The sequence below is a fragment of the Camelina sativa genome, chromosome 13 (assembly GCF_030686135.1).
Source record: "Camelina sativa cultivar CO46 ecotype springtype chromosome 13, ASM3068613v1".
Taxonomy (NCBI): Eukaryota; Viridiplantae; Streptophyta; class Magnoliopsida; order Brassicales; family Brassicaceae; genus Camelina; species Camelina sativa.
Window position 1 is genome coordinate 22,462,671 of NC_141892.1, and position 19,131 is coordinate 22,481,801.

Genomic DNA, 19,131 nt, shown 5'->3' on the forward strand with positions numbered 1-19,131 from the left:
GATCTCCATCTTGATGAAATATGTACACATGTTGTACTAATGATTATTTTATATCTCCATGTGTTGACACGAAGATCAAACAAACGGACGATGACAATTATGCTATGGCGGAACAAGTTTTGTTTGACTTGGATTAATTCTTATTACGTTTTAGCCGGTATTAGGATTTTTTGCCCTAACATAAATTATTGACTAGACTCGGTTACTTTTGGTCAAGGATAATAAAGCTAACTAAATCTTTGGTAATTCAAAGCAAAAAAAACTTATATAATCTTTTGTGTGCTTAGGATAGGATCATGACTACTAATTAGTATTACACAAACCTCATAGACTAATGGAAATAAGTTATGACTAGAAATGTGTTAAGAGATCCAGTAAATACTAAACTTGACCTTTTGTGTGTTTCATGCCAAGCATCTGTTATCATAAAACTTGTGATTACATTGGAATCCATGGGTGATGATCAGTTGGCATCTGTTATCATAAAACTTGTGATTAAGTGGTTGGACCATATAGTAGAATGGATAATTAGTTTAAGAAATTATTTACATGATCATTACCCAAATTTTCATTTGCAACGAAATAGCTTAACAACAGGTTCCAAATTCTCAATTGCATGGGAGAAGTAAATCAAATATAGTAAATTAAAAAAAAACAGAGCATACAAGTCCCTAAAATCAAAGTAACAAGAAACTTATAAAACGATTAAAATGGTGCATAGTAACATAACATTTTTTCAGGTAGACTTTTACGTTTTTTGTTCCCTTTCAAGAATCAGTGTCCATTGGCTATGGATTCGTCACCTTTCTTGCCATAGAATCTCCGGTACAAGGAATCAACCTCTTTCAGATAATAAGTTCCCGGGGCCAAAAGGTCTATAATACCCTCCTTGCTTGTCACAAAGTCCTTTGCTCCATACCTATGTTCCATTAGCTTCATTGTCTCCACAAATTTCTCTGGTGCATACTGCAATAATAAACAAGCCCCGAGTCATTAATGATCAAGATTCAAGATGTTAATTAAAACTTCAATTTCTTTGAAAAATCTGTTATTAACTTCTTGTGTTACCTTATGTCTAGCCTTCAATTTACCGCCCACATCCATTACAGATGCGATGTTTGAAACACTGAAAGGGGACTGATTTTCGCAGAGGCGTAATGAGAACATTGTTGCGGTTGAACCACTTCCATATGAAAACATAACCACCCGCTTTCCCACCTATACAAAACAACCCAAACACATATGTAACAAAACTCCAAACCAAAAGTAGGATTTCAATATAATCAAGAAGTAAGCAAAGTTTTGTTTTCTTTTTATTACCAAATCGTTGTGTTTATTGTGGATGAGGGAGGCAAATGCAGCGTAAAGTGAAGCGGTGTACATGTTACCAACTTCCTTTGGTATTAAAGTCGTTGGTTGCACTTTAGCATCATAAAATGATTTTGCAAGTTGTTGTGCCACCTACAAAATAGACAAAGATCGCTTATAGCTTTTAACTCGGTATCAAAAGCAAAGGAAAAGGGGAAAAAAAGTGAAAACCTTTTCAAGATCACGGCTTTGGTAACTCTCGTCGAGGGACAAAGATGAATAAGGGGTGAACTTTTCTTTGGCAGCTTCGTCAATGGAGCTGCAATAGAGAAACAAAGATGTTACTCACTATCAAATAAGTAAAGAACTTTTAATCCAAGGATACAAACCTTGCGTTTCTCAAGAAGTCATTGTACAAGAGACGAGCAAAGCTTTTCTGTACAAGCTGCAATAGCAGAGAGTAGTAGAGACTAGTAAGAGACAATTCAAGTAGAACAAAACTAATTTTGGAGGAGTAAGAAAATTACTTTATTGTATGGAGAATGGAAAACAAAGTAATCAGCATCATTGATGGAGAACTCTTTCCCTTCAATTTTCTCAAACCTAATAAAAACCAAAAGGGTTGAAATGAGTCACACACAAACACAAGCAAATAAAAAAAAACAGAAACTGAGTTTTTGCTAACCATGAAAAACAAAACACTTACTTGTTGCATAAATGTTTATAGCAAGAATCAAGAGCCATAAGGTAGCAAGTCTGTGAAAGCTTACCATCAACAACCTACAAGATCACAAGAAACCATAAAGCAATAAGAAATTTGATTCTTTCCACCAAACAATTGAAGAATATGTATTAAAAGATTACCGGGTACTCGCTAGCAAGATTAGGCTTGTAAAAGTCATAGACATGAGCCATATGGCTTCCTCTCAATTTGCTTTCGAAAACAATAGGAGCATCAGGTCCTATCAACATAGCAATCGCAGCTGCTCCTCCAGTGGGCCTTGCAGGTCCTTCTGCATACACCTGAAAAGCATTTAGATGTAAACAGGTCAAGATTAATGCAAAAGACTCTCTTAGGAATAATAAAAAGATATGTCTTATGTCGATGTTTATACCGCGCTGTCTGTACAAATGACAAGGCCATAACGTCCATCCCATGAGTTACTCTCAACCCAATTGACACAGTTTAACAAAGCTGCAGTTCCGCCATAGCAAGCATTGGTTGAGTCAACACCTTCAACATCACTGTTTCCACATTTCTGTTCATTCCACCCCAAAGAGAAAAGACAAACATTTACTCTCTATCTACACATAGAAACTCAACCGCTACTGAGGTCAAAGAAAGTACAAGTACCTCAAAGAGCTGCATCAAGAAGGTCTTGATGGACTTGCTTTTGTCAATGACAGTCTCACTTCCTACTTCAAGACGCCCAATTTGCTTCGGATCAATCTTATACTTGTCAAAAAGTGATGTCACCGCATTGAGACTAAAAGAAACACAACCAAGAAACTGATCAGTTTCAGTCTTTTCATGAGTTTCTTTACACATATGCAAACAAACAAACAAACAAAAAAAACAATTACCTCATAGAGATGACATCTTCAAGCTCAGTGCAAAAAGCTAAGCAATCTTGACCAAGTCCAATAGTGTATTTCCCTTTGCTTGCTCCATCATGAGCTTCCAACGCTTCCTATAACACATTGATCAGCAATTATAAACACCACTGTTTCAAAGAACCAAATGCAAACAAGAGATTCTTAACAGAGTGTTCTAGATCAATCTCAATAAGAACCACAAAAATTGTAAATAAAGGTTCAAACTTTATTTCCAATAGAGACTTAATGAGAAACCTCAGGATCAAGGACTTCTTAGCCTTTCAAACTGTTAAAACCCCAATCAAATAAAACACTCTTTAAATCACTCCATATCAAGCAAGTAATATCACCAAATCTCAAACCTAGCTGTAAAGATCTCGAGTTTGAGAAAATTCAAAAAAAATTTTAAAAATTGAGCATTATTTGTCTTCATCGTATAGCAAACTCCACCGCCATGACAAACGAAAACAGAGACAGAGAGATTAAGCATTCTGAAAAACCACATAAAGTTTGAATATTTGTCGAAACAAATAACATAAAGTTTGACGATTTTAATGAAATTAAACTGTATCAGAAACAGAGTATCATCAATGCAATAAAAAGATGAAATCGAAAAGAAAAAAAAAAACTTGGGGTTTTGTTGTTTTTGGGTTGTGTTACCTGTTGAACACAGGTGGGAGGGAAATAGATATCCATAGCCAATATCCCAACGTTCTTCGCCATTGTTTCGATGGTAAACGAAATCGAAAAGGTTCGATTTTGAGAGAGAGAAGAGAGAGGTTTTTGAAGCTTCTCTGTGTAGAAGAGGAGGAAGAAGAGAATATATTGATGAATCGGTTGAAAACAGAAAATGAAAAAAAAAATATACTTTAATAAACAATTCTACGAGAAATATTAGCTGGTTTTTTTTAATAATGAATGATTTTCTTAAAACAAAAACTATTATTTATTGGATTTTTTTCTAATGATTTTCTTAATTATATATTATTAGTTGTCCTTTTTTAACATGTATATAATTTGGTCAACAAAGAAAAAAAATAACTTGTACAGCTGTACTTCAATTTAGTTTTGAAGTTCTCATATTCAATTTTTGGTTGTTTTGTTTTAGTGTTTGGAGATTTTAATTGAAACCAACTGAAAATGCCAGATATATTATATATAATTGATTAATAATAATTGTAATATTTGTAACTATGGTACTTTTTTTTTGTTCAAAATTAAGATACATATATATATATATATATATTTTTTTTTTCCTGGGACAGCTACATGTGAAATAAAAGTACATGATAATCCACTAACAAACCAAATAAAGAACAAATAAATAGTTAAAAAAAAAAAAAATTATCTGGAAAATGGATATATTGTGTTTGTGTGTGTTTCCGGAATCTATTAGGCAACGCAGACTTCGTGAGTTAGCTCCCTCGTGCTTCTTCTTTCTTTCATTTATTTGCCCTTTCTCTTCTTCTTTATCTACCAATTTTGCCACTCTATTTTTGGTTTTTGTTTCAAGTCTTGGAACAATGTTACATTTCCGTATAAATTATGTTTTTATTTATTTGCGTTATCAATTTTTTTTAAATACAAGTTTTAAAAACAGAATCGTAATTTTCTAACAATTTTTTTAAGTGAATATTTTGGAAGCGTGAAAACAAGATTCTGGAATTTTTTTTTAGATTCTAAATAGGAAATGAACTCCCTATAAAAATCTTTGTGCTTCCTATAATTTGTGATACTTTGAATAGTAATCTTTTTACTAGTATTAAATTTGTGGTTCTTTTGATTTTGTGATATTTTTAAAAAAATTCACTAATTGTCCGATAACATTAATTGGTTAGATTAACTCCGAACCAACTCAAGCGCACGAAAAAGTCATGAGTCATACGTTATTAATTCACACTATCTATCAACTTAACTAATTTTGTTTTTATTTACATTCTAATAAAAGTAAATGATCTTATTTGTTATCTAGTTATTCATAAGCTGACTGGATTTAATTACCTTCTCCCACGAGAAATTAGCGTATAGTATCAATTAAGTCATCAACAACAACGTATCATGGAAACATCAGGTTTGCGTAAAAAAAGAAAAAAACTCGACAAAAGATTAAAAATGAAACAATAAGTTAAATTACTAATTCTAATCTTTTTGTGATTAGCTGGTTACTACACTTATATAGATCAGACAGAACATGGTGGTGGGATTGTCTATGGAAACATCAGTTTTGCGTAAAAAAAGAAAAAAAAAACTCAACAAAAGATTAAAAATGAAACAATAAGTTAAATTTCTAATTCTAATCTTTTTCTGATTAGCTGGTTACTACACTTATATAGATCAGACAGAACATGGTGGTGGGATTGTCTTAATGAGTTTGGGACTTTGAAACATGTGAAAACATTGTCGTTTTCATAAAGCTATATAACAATCATCTCCCCTAAGACCTTGGATTCTCCGCCACCGTTCGATTGAGATCTATCATCGTCCTTCTACCGTCCGATTTGATTACCAGAAATGGTCAAACATTATTAAAGAATGTACTATTTTTCCAATTTCAGACCATCTCAGATGACAAGCGGATTCAGCTTACGTCACCGATTTTGTGGGACATAACGTGTACGAACGATGGTTACACAAATTCGTGGGTTTATACACGTGAGCGGGGTAGGTAGTAAGGCAAGGGTTCGATGCTACATCACTTTCTTCAATTATTGTATCAGACTATCAGAGTAGTAGTACTCAAATATATAGTAGTATTGATATATTTTAAATGAGAGTTCTATATCGACGGTTAAAAATCTCTTCTTTCTTTTTTAATTTACACACTAATTTGATTTGTGCTCATCTATATATACATACATTTTTTTAGACATTTATGAAATAAATCTTGGAGTTAGAATTTATTTACAATCATGCAATTAATATTAATTTTACAATTATTTTTTATTTTAAATAAAATCAAATTTGGAATCTAACTTAAGAAAATTTTCTTCTATTCAAATTTCCATTAACATTAAATATTTTATATTTAATTAAATTATTCTCTAAAAAACTGTTGATAATAACTTATTTTCATGTGTTGGAAAGCCAAGTGATTAAACTGTTGATAATAACTTTAATTATTTAAAAAAATTTGGGGCCCAAACTTTCACAAATTGTTAAAAAAAAATTATTTCTTCACGGAAGTGTTTTTCAGTAGCTAATATATTAATATATAGATTTTGATTCCTACTAATAAGAAACAATTGATATAAATCAAACTTTACAAAAAAAAAACACTCCACCATTTTAATCGACTTACACAACTATAAATATAAAAGTGCTAAATTATATAGAGAGAAAACAACCAAAATTACATTCAAATTATAGTATACTCATATAATTATAAAAATATTTTACCAAAAAAAATATAATTATAAAAATAGAATATATTATGTCATACTATTATCTTTACATTTTAAATGAAAAAGAAAAATCACAAAAAGTATATTTGTTGACTAAATTAAATTTAATGAATAATAAGAATATCCTAACTTGTATATAATAAACCATTACATGTAGACAGCGAAAATTATCCACTACATAATGTATTGATATAAAACTATAGTAGATTAAAAATACAAAATATATTATATACATATGTAGTTAATATAATAAAAAAAATTATTTTGTATTTGTAAACAAAAAATATAGTCCCGCAGTATACCGCAGATGAATATCTAGCTGTATGTAAAACTTGTTTATAATTTAGGTCAATTAGACTACTACTTAATTTAATTGTCACTGCAACACTTTGGTTAAAGATCATTGTCATATGATCATTTTTATATATGGACCTCGTAGAAGAACATGAAAACTTTTCAATCGGTGAAAAAGGACAAATAAATTCTTTAAAAATTAAAATGGTTATAACTAAAGAACTAAATAATTAGTTTTAAATTTCAATTGGCTAATTATTTTTGGAAAAAGACTATTTTAAAACTAATAATTATTTAATAACCTAGGGAAATCATGCCAATCTTTGAAAGTTTGTGACAACTTATTCATCTCAAAAGTCAAAACAATGTCTTATTAAACTTCATATTGTCATATCATGATTCTCGAGTAAAGATTGTTTTTCACTTTATAATATTTATTATCTTTCTATTCAATTATTTAAATTATTATAGGTATACTATAATTTAATTTTAAATAATTGTGTTGAGAATTGTTGGGTAAAAATAATTGATCGCTTTATCAATGTTTGACAGCGGTTAAATCATGTGGTGAGTTGTTTAAAGAATATAGAAGATTATTTATGATATTTACCCGATTGTTAAAAAGATCATTTTATTTGATGGAACGTTCTAGACAATCTCCAAAGGATCTTAAACAACCTGCAAAAATGTCTATCGACATATACAAAAGCTAGTTCCTTACGATGGAAGGCTAACATCCTACAAACAACTAAAAACTAACCATAAATAAAATGGAAAGTTATCAAAGATCCGAAAAGAAAGAAAAGAAAAAATAAGATTCCTACAAGTAATTAGGGTTAAGTAACATTATAAATAAGCAACATCTCAAAGAAAGAAAGGACACGAAAAATAAGGAGCAAGTACAAGAGGAGAACACTACTAGTGTTTATAGTTGATTAGTTGTGGCTTGGTTCTTGTAATTGTTCTCAACATCTTAATCAATAAAAAGAAACTTTTCTATCTAAATTTTTTTGTTTTTCGTAGACTCTCGTTAATTTTGCTCAAACAAGAATACAAATAATAAATATATTTCATGCAACAAAAAAACAAACCGTGAAATAACGCAAATTGGAAGTAGCAGTAGAAATGTCCAAAACACACTATGATAGATCATCAGTTGAAATAATTGTAAAAAAATAAATTTACAGCTCGTAGACCCTAAAGGTACACTTTTCATTCAGATCACACTCAGAGAGCTATTTTGAAGTGGAAGAAACAAAGAACAAGTTTTGTCCTTACAAAGGCATATTTTAGATGGTGAGATTTTCTTGGAGCGCAAGGAACGAGCCTATGATCTTGCCACCGAGATCTGGGAATGTCTCGCATCCAGGAAGAGAACTCACTTTGCCTGTTCTATCGACGTGGACTGGATACTTGAGAAGATGACCTTGCATCTCTGTTACCTCCTCTGCTGCATACTGTCTCCAATTGAGCTCACTCAATTGCCTTACTCGTCTTACGCATTCCATGTTCTCTGGTTCCTCGAAACCTTGCTCCAGAAACCCTAGATGTTCTGCCCATAAGGACATTCTATATCCAAAAATCTGCAAGAAATTGGGACAAACCAGGTTTCAGACATGTTTCTGAGGACATACATTTGTGGGTTTCTAGTTTTTCGTCATAGAATGCTAGCCCAGATTGAAAAGTAAAAGTCTTTGAAAGTTGTTTACCTGACCACGAGGACGAGAACCTTTCATAGCCCATGAATGGTGAGGCTGATACCCTCCCATGGCGATTTCAGTGTCTCTAGTTCCTTCCAAGGATCTCTGGTTGATATTCGCAGAACCAATTAAGACAAACTCATCATCCACTACCATACCTTTGGAATGAACATATATCATGAATCTCCGACTCTTCAAAGCGTGAACCTAGATTTGTTTGTTGTTTCAGTGAGTAAACAAGCCCATTGAGCCAAAATCGAAAAATTCAAAAGTAGACAACTATATTTGTATACCTGTGAAGCATTTGCATTTGCATTTGGCTGAGGTGGAGTCCGTGGACTATTATATACGCTAACTGTTCCATCAGGGACCTCTCTGGTTCCAAGACAGAAAAAGTTCAAAAAGTCTTGTGGCTCAAGCTGCCCATCAAGACCAACTTCAACAAGTGCCTTGTGGATGGTTTGATACATCATTTGCATTGTTTTGTGCTGCAGAGATTATGAAAAAATTCCGGTATAAAGAAGGCAAGATTTTTCGTCAAGATCGGGTTTTTTTGTAGCAAAGAACTGATAAACTATTTACCTGCCAGTAGAGAATCCTCTGAATAGGGTTACTTGTTGGAGCACCTTCCGGCCACATTGGAATGACAATATAAGCAGCAAACTTCTCCCTTGCTCTAATCTTATTAGCAATCTTAAGTGCGATTTCCATCGGGATAAGATTATTAGCACCTGCAATGCCAAAACTCCTTGTTATTATTACTGCACCCACTGATTACTGAGCTTGCATTCAAAAGCTTTCAATACTCTTACCCAAGTCCTTGTTCGAATCCCAGTTGAATGATGATCCAAGAAAATATTGGTTTTCAATGTAGATGAAGTGCTGAGCTGACCGTATGGCCTTAACATAAGCTGCGTGTATGCTCATATCTATGAGAATATTCTTCCCACATAGAAGATTCTGTTCATATATACAGAATCAGTAGAGAATATAGCAACATGATGGTGATTGAGAATGACAAGCTAAAACTGTTCCGAGTTGTACTTACTCTTCCAGTAGCTTCCTTTGGGTCCTTCGGAAACCCTTTGACTGAACTTGAATCAATTGAACGGAAAATCTAATGATTAAGCCATGAAAAGAAATGAGATTCTTTTCGTCAGGACCACATATAAAGATAATGCATCATGAGTTATCATGATAATAAGCATAATGATGTAATTTGAACAAGTGAAACTTGCTGCATTACCTGAACATGCCAAGACTCTGGATCATTATCATTAGCAGAAGAAGCTTCAGAAAGTCCCATGATGTCGGGAATTCTGTCTATCCTAAGCAAAGAATCATCAGAAGACGATCTTAGTTTCCCAATTCCGCGAGGTTTGGAAGCTTTTAGCCAGCGTTCCTCAAAATTAGCAAGCACATCATATGCAGCTGGACCATCAATCTTGCTGTGAAGATCATGCCATGGTTCTCTTGGTCCATCATCTGCAGTAGTCTATTACCAAAAAAAAAATATATAAACCAAAATAGTTGAACCAAAATAGCAACCAAGCAGGATTTTTCTTAGATGATTACCACAAAATTTGGGTTATGGAAGTCATCTTTATGGAGTGTCTTTAATGTCCTGAAGAGAGAATGCTTCGGAGTATCAAATCGTCCGTTGCACAAGTCTAGCCCTCCAACAAATGCTACGATCTTTCTTCTGTTCTGAGCTGCATCAGCATCTACAATCACAGTTTTTTGATGATGGGTATAGATTGTTCCAACTTCCTGATCATCATAATGACACTCAAATTTCAGTAAATGAAGCTCACACACGGGGGTTAAGCAGTAATGCAGTAACTAATGAATAATGAGCATCTTACAGATTTTTTTATGAAGCTGTGACCTTTCCCCCCAGATCTGGGACAAAGGAGAACCTGCACGGACGAATGCTTGAAAAAACGGCGAGTCTCCTCATCGCTTGTGTTCATAACTCCTTGCTACATGCAACAAAAAACCAGTGGCCATCAAAACTATGGAAGGATTGTTGCTTCAGTTAGTGGAGACATGTAAAATGGTCTAACTGAAAGCAAACTAAGTGTCAGAATTCAGGATCCAGAATAGTAAGCGGAATAAATAGAAACACAGAGAAAAGAACTATGTGAAAACTGAAAATTAAGAACAGACTTTCACATCTTATTCATTTAACATGCACACAAACAGAGACGCTAAAACATACTTTCAAACAAGATAAATGGAAAAAGTCTTAGAACTAACTATCAAAATCAGAGAGGAAAGTATAAAATGCAACTAAAACAACCTTCTATATGAAAAGTTAAGAAGAAAACATTAGACCATTCAGATTGGCGCACAGAGAAGCTGCCTAGAATTAAAGGGATAGCTTTAGATCCAAATGAAAAGACAAGAGAAATCTAGAAATATGTAGCTCCATAAGCTTTATGGAAACCTTTTTCTCTACTCAAATGCCAATCTGCAGCATATAATTCATAGGATACACAATGTGAGAAATATCTGTAAACTTGATTTTATGGTAAGCAAAAATAGAATGTCTGAAGCAGAGAAAACAGAGTTATGTAGATTCTTACTGTTTTGAATCCCAGAAGGCTCCTTGAAGTTGGATCATCCCACACCAAAACCAACACTCTAACACCTTCTTGAGATTTATCTTTAAGCAAATCCCCTAGTGTACCTTTGGTCGGATCATTGTTCTCACGAACCAGCCTAACCGGATGGAAAACTGACCAACCTGTGATATAAATCAACCTTCTTGCCTGTCTTATTGCATCAGCCATATCCTCCCAGCACTTCCCATGTCTATACTGAATCCCACCATCGAGATGTACACTCGGAAGAGTACCGTCATCAACATGAGCATCCTGATACAGAGTAACCCTACCACCTTTCCTCAAAGGGAAGTATGTACCAGGAACTCCAACACAGTCATTACCAAAACCAACACCCATTTGGTAAAGTCTCATTCTTTCCATAGGAGTGTACTGAATAGACAAACCCAACACAGCACCAGCTTTACAAGGCTTCCCACTACTGTTAAGTATAGGAAACAGCCCTTCGATTCTATTCCCTGAACACAACTGCTCAGTAGGGATACCAACAGCTCCCATGATCTGTGAACCAATAATATCACTGTCTTTCACCACAAAATGCACTTCAGCAGCACTATGAGCCACGGGTACATCAAAATGCTGCATCCAAACAGGATTCTCACTGTTGCTAATCACAAAAGTTCTACCAATGACAGCACCAGAGATAGAGACAGTGACATAAGGATCACTTGTGATCTTTGAAGACTTCTCACCTTCCACTTTAGTACTGTTCCTCCTGCCTAACCCAGACAACATCCCACCAAGTTTGTTATGGAACCCATCCATGTTAGGAAGATGTTTAGCTTCCTTAACCCAAATGTCTAAGTTACCATGTAACAACTCAACCCTCAAAGAGCCACTACTCGTAGCAAAGGGCACGAATTGCTGGCCAAACCCGTGGCTTGACCCTCCTCCTATTGACATCGTCTCAGTATAAACCGGATGATACGCCATAGAAACAAAATCAAAAACAAACCAAAGTTGGAAACTTTCAGTAAAGCAGATCAAATCTCAAGCATAACCCAGTTTCAGTGAGACAAAAGATCGATCACTTGGTGGGCTGTAACCGAGAGATCAAGTGTAAAAAAAAAAAAAAAAAAAAAAAAAAAAAGGATAAAACTTTGAGAATTAAATGGGGGGATCTAAAAAATGTGGGGAATTCAGATTTTTTTTTTAGTATTGGTGAAGAGGAAGAAGAAGAAGAAGAAGAAGGTGGGAGGAAACGAAGGGAAACGTTGACTTGAAACGGAAGAATCGGAAAAAAAGTGAGATGGAACAATATTTAAAGATCTTTTTGGGCTGCCGTTGTTGAACCGTTCTACCATTTTAATGACCACTATTTGTATTTTGGTAATTATTTCACTTTAATCAAACACAAATGCCAAAATAAATTTATTTGTATTTAAGTGACGACTAAGAAGACTTCCACTTCTTTTGTTATATAGCCTATAGGGCTGCTTTAGAAACTGTATATATATATTCTCTGGTCCCTCATTTGATGTAACTTCAATTTGATTGGATATATGAAGTATGAACAAACAAGAGGGTGAACAAATTACATATATATATTGAACAACAAGTGAAGATTCGACACAATCACTAAATCATATATATATAGGAGTATTGTTTTTTTAACAAAAATTATGACATTTTATGTAATGGAATTTTCGTAGTTGAAATCATCTTTAATTATGAACCGTAATTTCCATCATCTCTAGTGGATTCAAATTATCTCAGTCGTGGTCCTAGCGCATCATTATCTTATACAGAGAGAGAAAACAAAAATAAAGAAAAGTTGACGTTGTTATTAGTTTGTAAAGAACTTTCAAATTTGAAATAGATGGATTTTGGGAAATAATCTGTAGGATTTTATTAATTTATTATTGTAATTAGTCAAATATGATTAGCTAAATAGTACTAATAAGTTATTAACAATCACATTCTCCGATTAGCAACTTGAAAAAGTTGGGATGTTAGTCAAACCGAGCCGGCTAAGCAGAATTATATTATACTAAAAACATGAAATAACATCACACAATCGCCGTTTACTCTCCGGGGATTAAAAAAAATTACTAACGGCGATCACAGTCTGAAGGGAAAAGCGAAATGGTAATTCTCAGTTCTCACAACACACTAGGATAAAAAGAAAAAGCTCTGATTTATGAGCAACAAAAATTAGTTTAAGCAAAGCGCAATTACAGTTTATTTAATTTTTTTCGAGTTAAAAGTTAAAACCAGACAAATTAAAAAGCTTAAAATTAGTTAGGGAGAAAAAAAAAAAAGAGTTTGGAATTTACAGAAGTGACACGAGGATTTACATGATTCTACATTTGCTATCTTTATCTTTAGGGGATTTGCCGTCATGTCTTGAAGACGCAGCTGATGATGGCCTCTGGCTGCTCCTTGGTACCTGCAATGTTCAGTACAGTAACTGATCATTAACATTCATGAAAACACCGAAACAACCAAAGCTACCTTTTCAATGAGATTCTTGATCATTGTAGTATAATATTGCAATGTGCAAGTCACATCATAATTTACCTTTTTCTCAAAATACCTGCTTTTCTAGAATATACTATTCAAATTTTTTTCCAAGATAATATAGTGTTATGAGTAGTAATAAAATACCTGTGGACCAGTGACCAATCGTGAGGCAGCAACATCTGTTGGTTGTGGAGCTGGGTTACTACGTGGGCTCTGGTCCTCGAACTCTTGTTGTTGCAAAGCTATTGCCAGTTGTAGATCAGAGCTGCATAGTACCATGGAAATAAAAAAAATCGTAAAAACATGTTTTAAAGAGGACATTTGTAACAAAATCTGTTCTTGGTGAGAATGGTCAAAGAAAGGTATGTGATAATTACTTGACATCTATGTCTGTGTCCGCCACGTTGTTGATGCTGGCAAGGTAATCCTATGAGGGAAAACCAATAGATTAAAACAAATGATTAAAAAAATGGTAAAAGGAAAAGATCTTGCATAAATAAAATGACTATGTAATGAGGAAAACATACAGCCGTATTTGTGACTGCGTTTCTTTCATCCCATGTGCCACTTGCGCCACCTGTGCTGCTGTCAACTTTGAAGTCCTTGAAGGTGGCAGTCATGAATGCAGTGTCGCCATTAACCTGTAACCAGATTGCATGTCAATGGTGGTCACAACAAGCCTAGCGCTAAAGAGATTGTGGGCAAATTTATCTCCTTTGAGGCCAAAATTAGCTGCTAAGACAAATACTGAATAAGTAACTTTGCTGATACCTCGTTTAATTTTTCCCAAACCAAATCAGGCTGATTCAGGTAACCTTGATCTGTAGCCAAAAGATAAAGTTCACCTTCATACTGACAAAAAAGACAGCAAAAAGAAGTATACAATTGGAATTAACCTGTTACAATCCAAAAGATGGAAACGTCTACAAATCAAACTAACCTTGAACATGGTGCAGAAATGATTGTTACGGAAAAAAACACAGAGTTCACGTTCTTTAAGACCCTCTTGCAAGCGAAAGAGACTGTAAGATATGATCAATGATATATGTAAGATAAGAGCAGTGTAGTAAATGAAAGAATATAACTTCTCAACCATGCATAAGACCACGCACCCACAAAAGGTTAATTGACTGGCACTATTCTTCATAAAGTTCCTGATTAGTTCACCTGAAAAACTCAAGAACCAATAATTAATATCGCAAGTATATATGGAAACATGTGAATGAGAGCATAGCAAGCATCTCTATCTACAATGGCATGCATGTATGAGTTTCCCAAAAAGTATTTCAAGCATATCGCAAGTAGATCAGATAGAGTTTTACCTTCTTTTGCAGAGAGCCCATCCATAGCCCTCCCTTCAGAAGAACAATCACCAACATTCTTCCCAACCCTTTTACCAAGAAGTGACTCACCTTCGTAAACGGGTTCTTTGTCTGCACAAACTGGAGCCACTGTGTTTACACATTCCTCACCTTCATACATAGGTTCATCGGTAGATACGGGGGAGGTAAAAGCATTGGGTACATCGTCATGGTGAGATGTGCAACTAATATCTGGAGATGCAACGGGCATTTGCGTGAGAATTTTTGTATCTAATATCTTCAGATGCAATTTTAGCCAGTACACATATATAAGATGCAGAAGAAGTTTAATTATGTAAAGAAACATCTATAAGGTTACTTCAACTATGAAAGAGCAAAAACTACCTGGACCAACAGAAGCTGCATCAGACTTGAGTAAACTCTGAGAACTGTGTTCCATTTTGGTTGACTCCATATTAGCCTTATCCACAGAGAGTCCCTCAGAAGAAGTTCCATCGACAATGGCCTCTTTGCTGCTACTCACATTCTCAACATCAAAAGCCGCTTCACATTCAGATTCCCTAGAAGATAACTGAACATGGTTATGATCCTCACTTTTGGTTGTAATTGATGTCGGAAATTCCCCAACTTTGAGCATGTCCTTATCATTTTCTGATGCTTTATCATCATCAGATTTGAACTGTTCTAGCTGACTGATATTAGCACAATGGGTGCTAGTTGGACTTGCATCTGAAAATGTGAACGTAGAGTCTTGATTTATTGAGTCTTCGTGAGTGTTTGGAGCTGAATCATTCCCCTGCCCCTGTGATAATTGCAACGCTTGCAACAACTCTGTTTCTTCTTCAAGATCCCCCTTTCTCATTCTGTGAAGTTCTGCAGCAGCAGGTGGAGATTCATCAAAAGATCTTGTTTTCAAAAGACATGGTGAAGGTACCCCTAAAGCTGCAGTAGTTGCCGCAGCAAAATCAACAGAATCTTCTCCAGGATTTTGATCACCTCGAGCCTCTACATTCTGCGTCTCCAGTGCAACTAGCTCACCCATTAGAGCATTATATGACTTGCTGCCAATTGCATTAGCTGCTTCGACATCCTGTAGGTATGCACAGGGGAAGCAATTAAACCAATTTGATTAGTAGAGACCCAAGATTGATAAAGACACCATCTTTTTAAGAAATGCTCTTGACCACTGTTCCACTCCATAACAAGCCAAACAATGGATATAAAGAATAAAGTAGCCTATGTTTTGTTTCTCAACTCTCAAGAAGATAAAAAAGAGAGGATGACCCCACATCTCAAACATCCACACACAAAAGAACAAGAAAGAAATAAAAGATATGTCAACGGGCTATACTAATGAACAGATGGAACCATTCAGATAAAGAATGAAACAAAAGGATATACCTGGGGATCAACTATCCATCCATGATATAAAGGAATGTCTAGCAAATCAAATATTGCACATTCAGGTGTGAACTCAAAATCATCAATCCTGCAACCAGGTAAAAGAATCATATGGTTATGATAGCAATTACTACATAGCAGAAGGAGAAACAGATGACAAAGTAAGTATTAACCTCCTGAATTTAATATTGACATCAATTCCAGTCGTAAGGCGTGGAAGAAGATCAATTGCATCAGCAATGTTCTGTTGTTGATTTTCAATATATCCTTCATCTTTGTTCTGCCATTTCGAAATATAAAAACTTTTAAGTTCATCCAAATAAATTCAGGCCATAAAGATAAATTATAAAGAACATGAGCTTATTTACATTGACTTTACTATTGGAATCAATCAGTCTGTCGACCACAAGAGACATCAATCTCTCTTGCGACACCTCATAACAGTCGGGATTTAGATTCAAGTTGTTTCTTAAGAGAAGAACATTACCTGTTGCATCCAACAATCAATGCATTATGAAGCAGGTTAACATGTACGAGAATATAGTACTCCTTAGCTTGAAACTCACACACTTTGAAAAAAGTTTTCGTCATTTCTAAGAGAAGCTAGCAAACAAATCTGATGATCGGCAAACTAAGCATCAAATCAACGATTAGAGAAAGAACACCCCATTACATTGTACGGAACCAGCAAACCTAATCACCGATTCTTCAATTTGTCTCACAAATTCCACGAAATTAGTAACGATAACCTAAACAATCAACGATCTAAACGAATCAATTCCACTTTTCCAAACCCCTAATAGAAGAATTTAACCAACCCTAAGGTGAAAACGAAAATGGGAGAGGACGGAAGGAAGACATACAAATTGCTAACAAAGGACAAGGTCCATTTTCGTTTTGGAGAATGATAGGAGTGGTTCGTCCAAGGAACTGAATCGATTTCGTCTTATACAAAACCTCCTCCTCCTCCTCCGTAGTGGTGGTAGTAGTAGCTTCCTTTGGCAAATCGTGTTGTATCATCGCTTCTTGATTCGTCTGCGTCTCTTCGCTCGGCGAGTCTGACGGCGGAGGAGGAGGAGAAGATGAAGCGGTCGCCATTGATGATCAAACCGAATCAAAAGTCAAATTCTCTCGATCGAAGAAGAAGAAACAAAAATTGAAATTTTCCGAAGAAATGTTTTTTTTTTCTTTTTCTCTGATCCAAATCGAAAGAGGAAGCGAGCGAGAGAGAGTGCAAAAGAGGATTTAATTTATATTTTGAGAATGAAACTTTTATGGTAAGGTCGTGATTCTGAATTAAACCGGTATGTACCAAACCATAATTCCGGTATGGATGAAATTGTAGTGACTAATCATCAGTTGGTTCGATTTCGATTCGGTATTTGATTTATGAGGAAGATTATGGTTATACTAACCAATACGGTTTGGATGAACCAATTTTTGGTATCTTTAGTGCGTATCTTCTCTAATTACAATATTCTTAGGGGGTGTATTCAACTTGACATTTTAAGTGATTTACGTGAAATTTACAAATCCTATGTTATTCAATCATGGATTTTAAAAAGTCTATTAAAATTCACTGTTATTGAACTGATGATTTAAAAATCTACTTTAAAATCCAATGTTATTGAACTGATGATTTAAAAATCTACTTTAAAATCCACTATTATTCAAAACAATTTTGTGGATATGGATTTTAATGATTTTTAGGATTCTGGAGGATTTGAGAGGATTTGTTTAGTTAAAAATACAGAAATCTAAATCTCATGGTTTTAGGTGGGATTTGAAAGAATTTTACAGAAAATCATATCAACTTCTCTAAAATCTATCAAAATTCTAAATTTCCTAAATCCCATCAAATTCTCCAAAATCATGGTTTGAATACACCCCCCTTAATTTCTTATCATAACACGGTCCTAAATATTTTAGAGGAATACCTTTCAATAGCACTAATCTATGTTTTTCTTCCAAAGTTAGCACATACTCTCAAATATTCCACGTTTAACACAAATTTAATACAATTAAATACTTTTAATTTTAAAGAAAACTCTAAAATATCAATATCTTCAATCACCCCATTCGTTTTCACCCGAATCTCCATTTCTTCCATCTCTATTGATCCAAGATACCACTGGCTGCTTCCGCCATTAACCTTCTAAATGAATCTCTGTGGCGATGCATCGCACATACCGAGATACGATTCCTCCTTTCTATGGCTTGGATTCGTCGGTAGACATTGGAGCGACGCTCACCAGAGCGGTTTCTTTATATAATTGTCGACGCCTTCGTTGTTGGTGTTGATTTCATCGTATCTCTTGATCCCACCGTCGTGCAGAAAAGTGGTAGTTGGTTTGGTTTTATCTCCGATAGTATGGAATTGGTGCTTAAGGTGAGTTTTAAGCAGCTCAGTTCTGATCTGTATGTGTTTAGACTTAAGCAAAGATTTTGATGTCTTCAGCTTCTTCGGTTTGTAGTTCATCAGTTATAAAGTGGCTTAGTATTGTTGATGAGGCAAAGTATGGTGGTGATGGTGGAGGATCTTATGGTTCTAGTTAGTTCCATTTTGAGATTTTTGTATATTTAGGAATAGCTTCCTAAAATTCAAGAACGCATTCCTAAACATTATATAATGTTTCCTAAATATTATGAAGTTCTTCCTAAATTCAAAGAAATGAATTTTTGAATCTTCTATTCATGTAATGCTTTAATGTGATAAACTTTATGCACTTAATTGTTTTCAATCATTATGAGTTTTATGCATCATCACTTTAAAATGTAATCTTCATATAATATTTCAACCATTATTTTTATGAAGAGCATCCTGAATTTCAAAGTGTTCTTCTTGAATATTATTGTAACTTTCCTATATTTGAATAATTGTGTTTTTTTTTTGTCACCCAACACCAAATATTTCATTCAAATTAGAAAGATACAAGGGGAATTAGGCTTATCCGGACAGAACCCGAATAGCAAGCGTTGAAGGTAAGCAAAAGCGCAAACATAAATCAGACATAGAGAC

At 34.4% G+C, this 19,131-nt stretch overlaps 3 protein-coding genes across 4 annotated transcripts; all 3 read right to left on the reverse strand.

The window, feature by feature from the left end:
• Positions 1 to 626: 626 nt before the first annotated feature.
• Positions 627 to 3,876, reverse strand: LOC104737185 (hydroxymethylglutaryl-CoA synthase). The gene is made up of 12 exons (XM_010457295.3): positions 3,565 to 3,876; positions 2,893 to 2,999; positions 2,663 to 2,795; positions 2,424 to 2,567; positions 2,173 to 2,331; positions 2,015 to 2,088; positions 1,836 to 1,911; positions 1,698 to 1,753; positions 1,540 to 1,627; positions 1,321 to 1,461; positions 1,069 to 1,218; positions 627 to 966 (listed from the first exon to the last, which is right to left on the reverse strand). Exons 1-12 carry the CDS (start codon positions 3,625 to 3,627, stop codon positions 775 to 777), a joined length of 1,383 nt encoding a protein of 460 aa, XP_010455597.1. The 5' UTR covers positions 3,628 to 3,876; the 3' UTR covers positions 627 to 774.
• A 3,849-nt stretch (positions 3,877 to 7,725) lies between these two features.
• On the reverse strand, positions 7,726 to 12,316 carry LOC104737186 (phospholipase D gamma 1). Its single transcript, XM_087481913.1, has 10 exons — positions 10,888 to 12,316; positions 10,165 to 10,281; positions 9,875 to 10,069; positions 9,546 to 9,794; positions 9,348 to 9,416; positions 9,112 to 9,259; positions 8,882 to 9,030; positions 8,593 to 8,787; positions 8,309 to 8,506; positions 7,726 to 8,182 (listed from the first exon to the last, which is right to left on the reverse strand). The coding sequence occupies exons 1-10, from the start codon at positions 11,857 to 11,859 to the stop codon at positions 7,889 to 7,891; spliced, it is 2,586 nt and encodes an 861-aa protein (XP_087338039.1). The 5' UTR covers positions 11,860 to 12,316; the 3' UTR covers positions 7,726 to 7,888.
• Positions 12,317 to 13,063: 747 nt separating this feature from the next.
• On the reverse strand, positions 13,064 to 18,474 carry LOC104737187 (uncharacterized). Of its 2 annotated transcripts, none has more exons than XM_010457297.3 (13): positions 16,976 to 18,474; positions 16,481 to 16,599; positions 16,286 to 16,392; positions 16,113 to 16,200; positions 15,096 to 15,801; positions 14,712 to 14,942; positions 14,502 to 14,556; positions 14,330 to 14,411; positions 14,161 to 14,241; positions 13,917 to 14,030; positions 13,767 to 13,816; positions 13,534 to 13,654; positions 13,064 to 13,315 (listed from the first exon to the last, which is right to left on the reverse strand). In XM_010457297.3, the coding sequence occupies exons 1-13, from the start codon at positions 17,208 to 17,210 to the stop codon at positions 13,220 to 13,222; spliced, it is 2,085 nt and encodes a 694-aa protein (XP_010455599.1). In that variant the 5' UTR covers positions 17,211 to 18,474; the 3' UTR covers positions 13,064 to 13,219. The 2 variants fall into 2 exon arrangements, with proteins under 2 accessions (XP_010455599.1, XP_087338040.1); XM_087481914.1 differs by having other exon boundaries at positions 16,481 to 16,861; positions 16,976 to 17,335.
• Between the last annotated feature and the right edge of the window lie 657 nt (positions 18,475 to 19,131).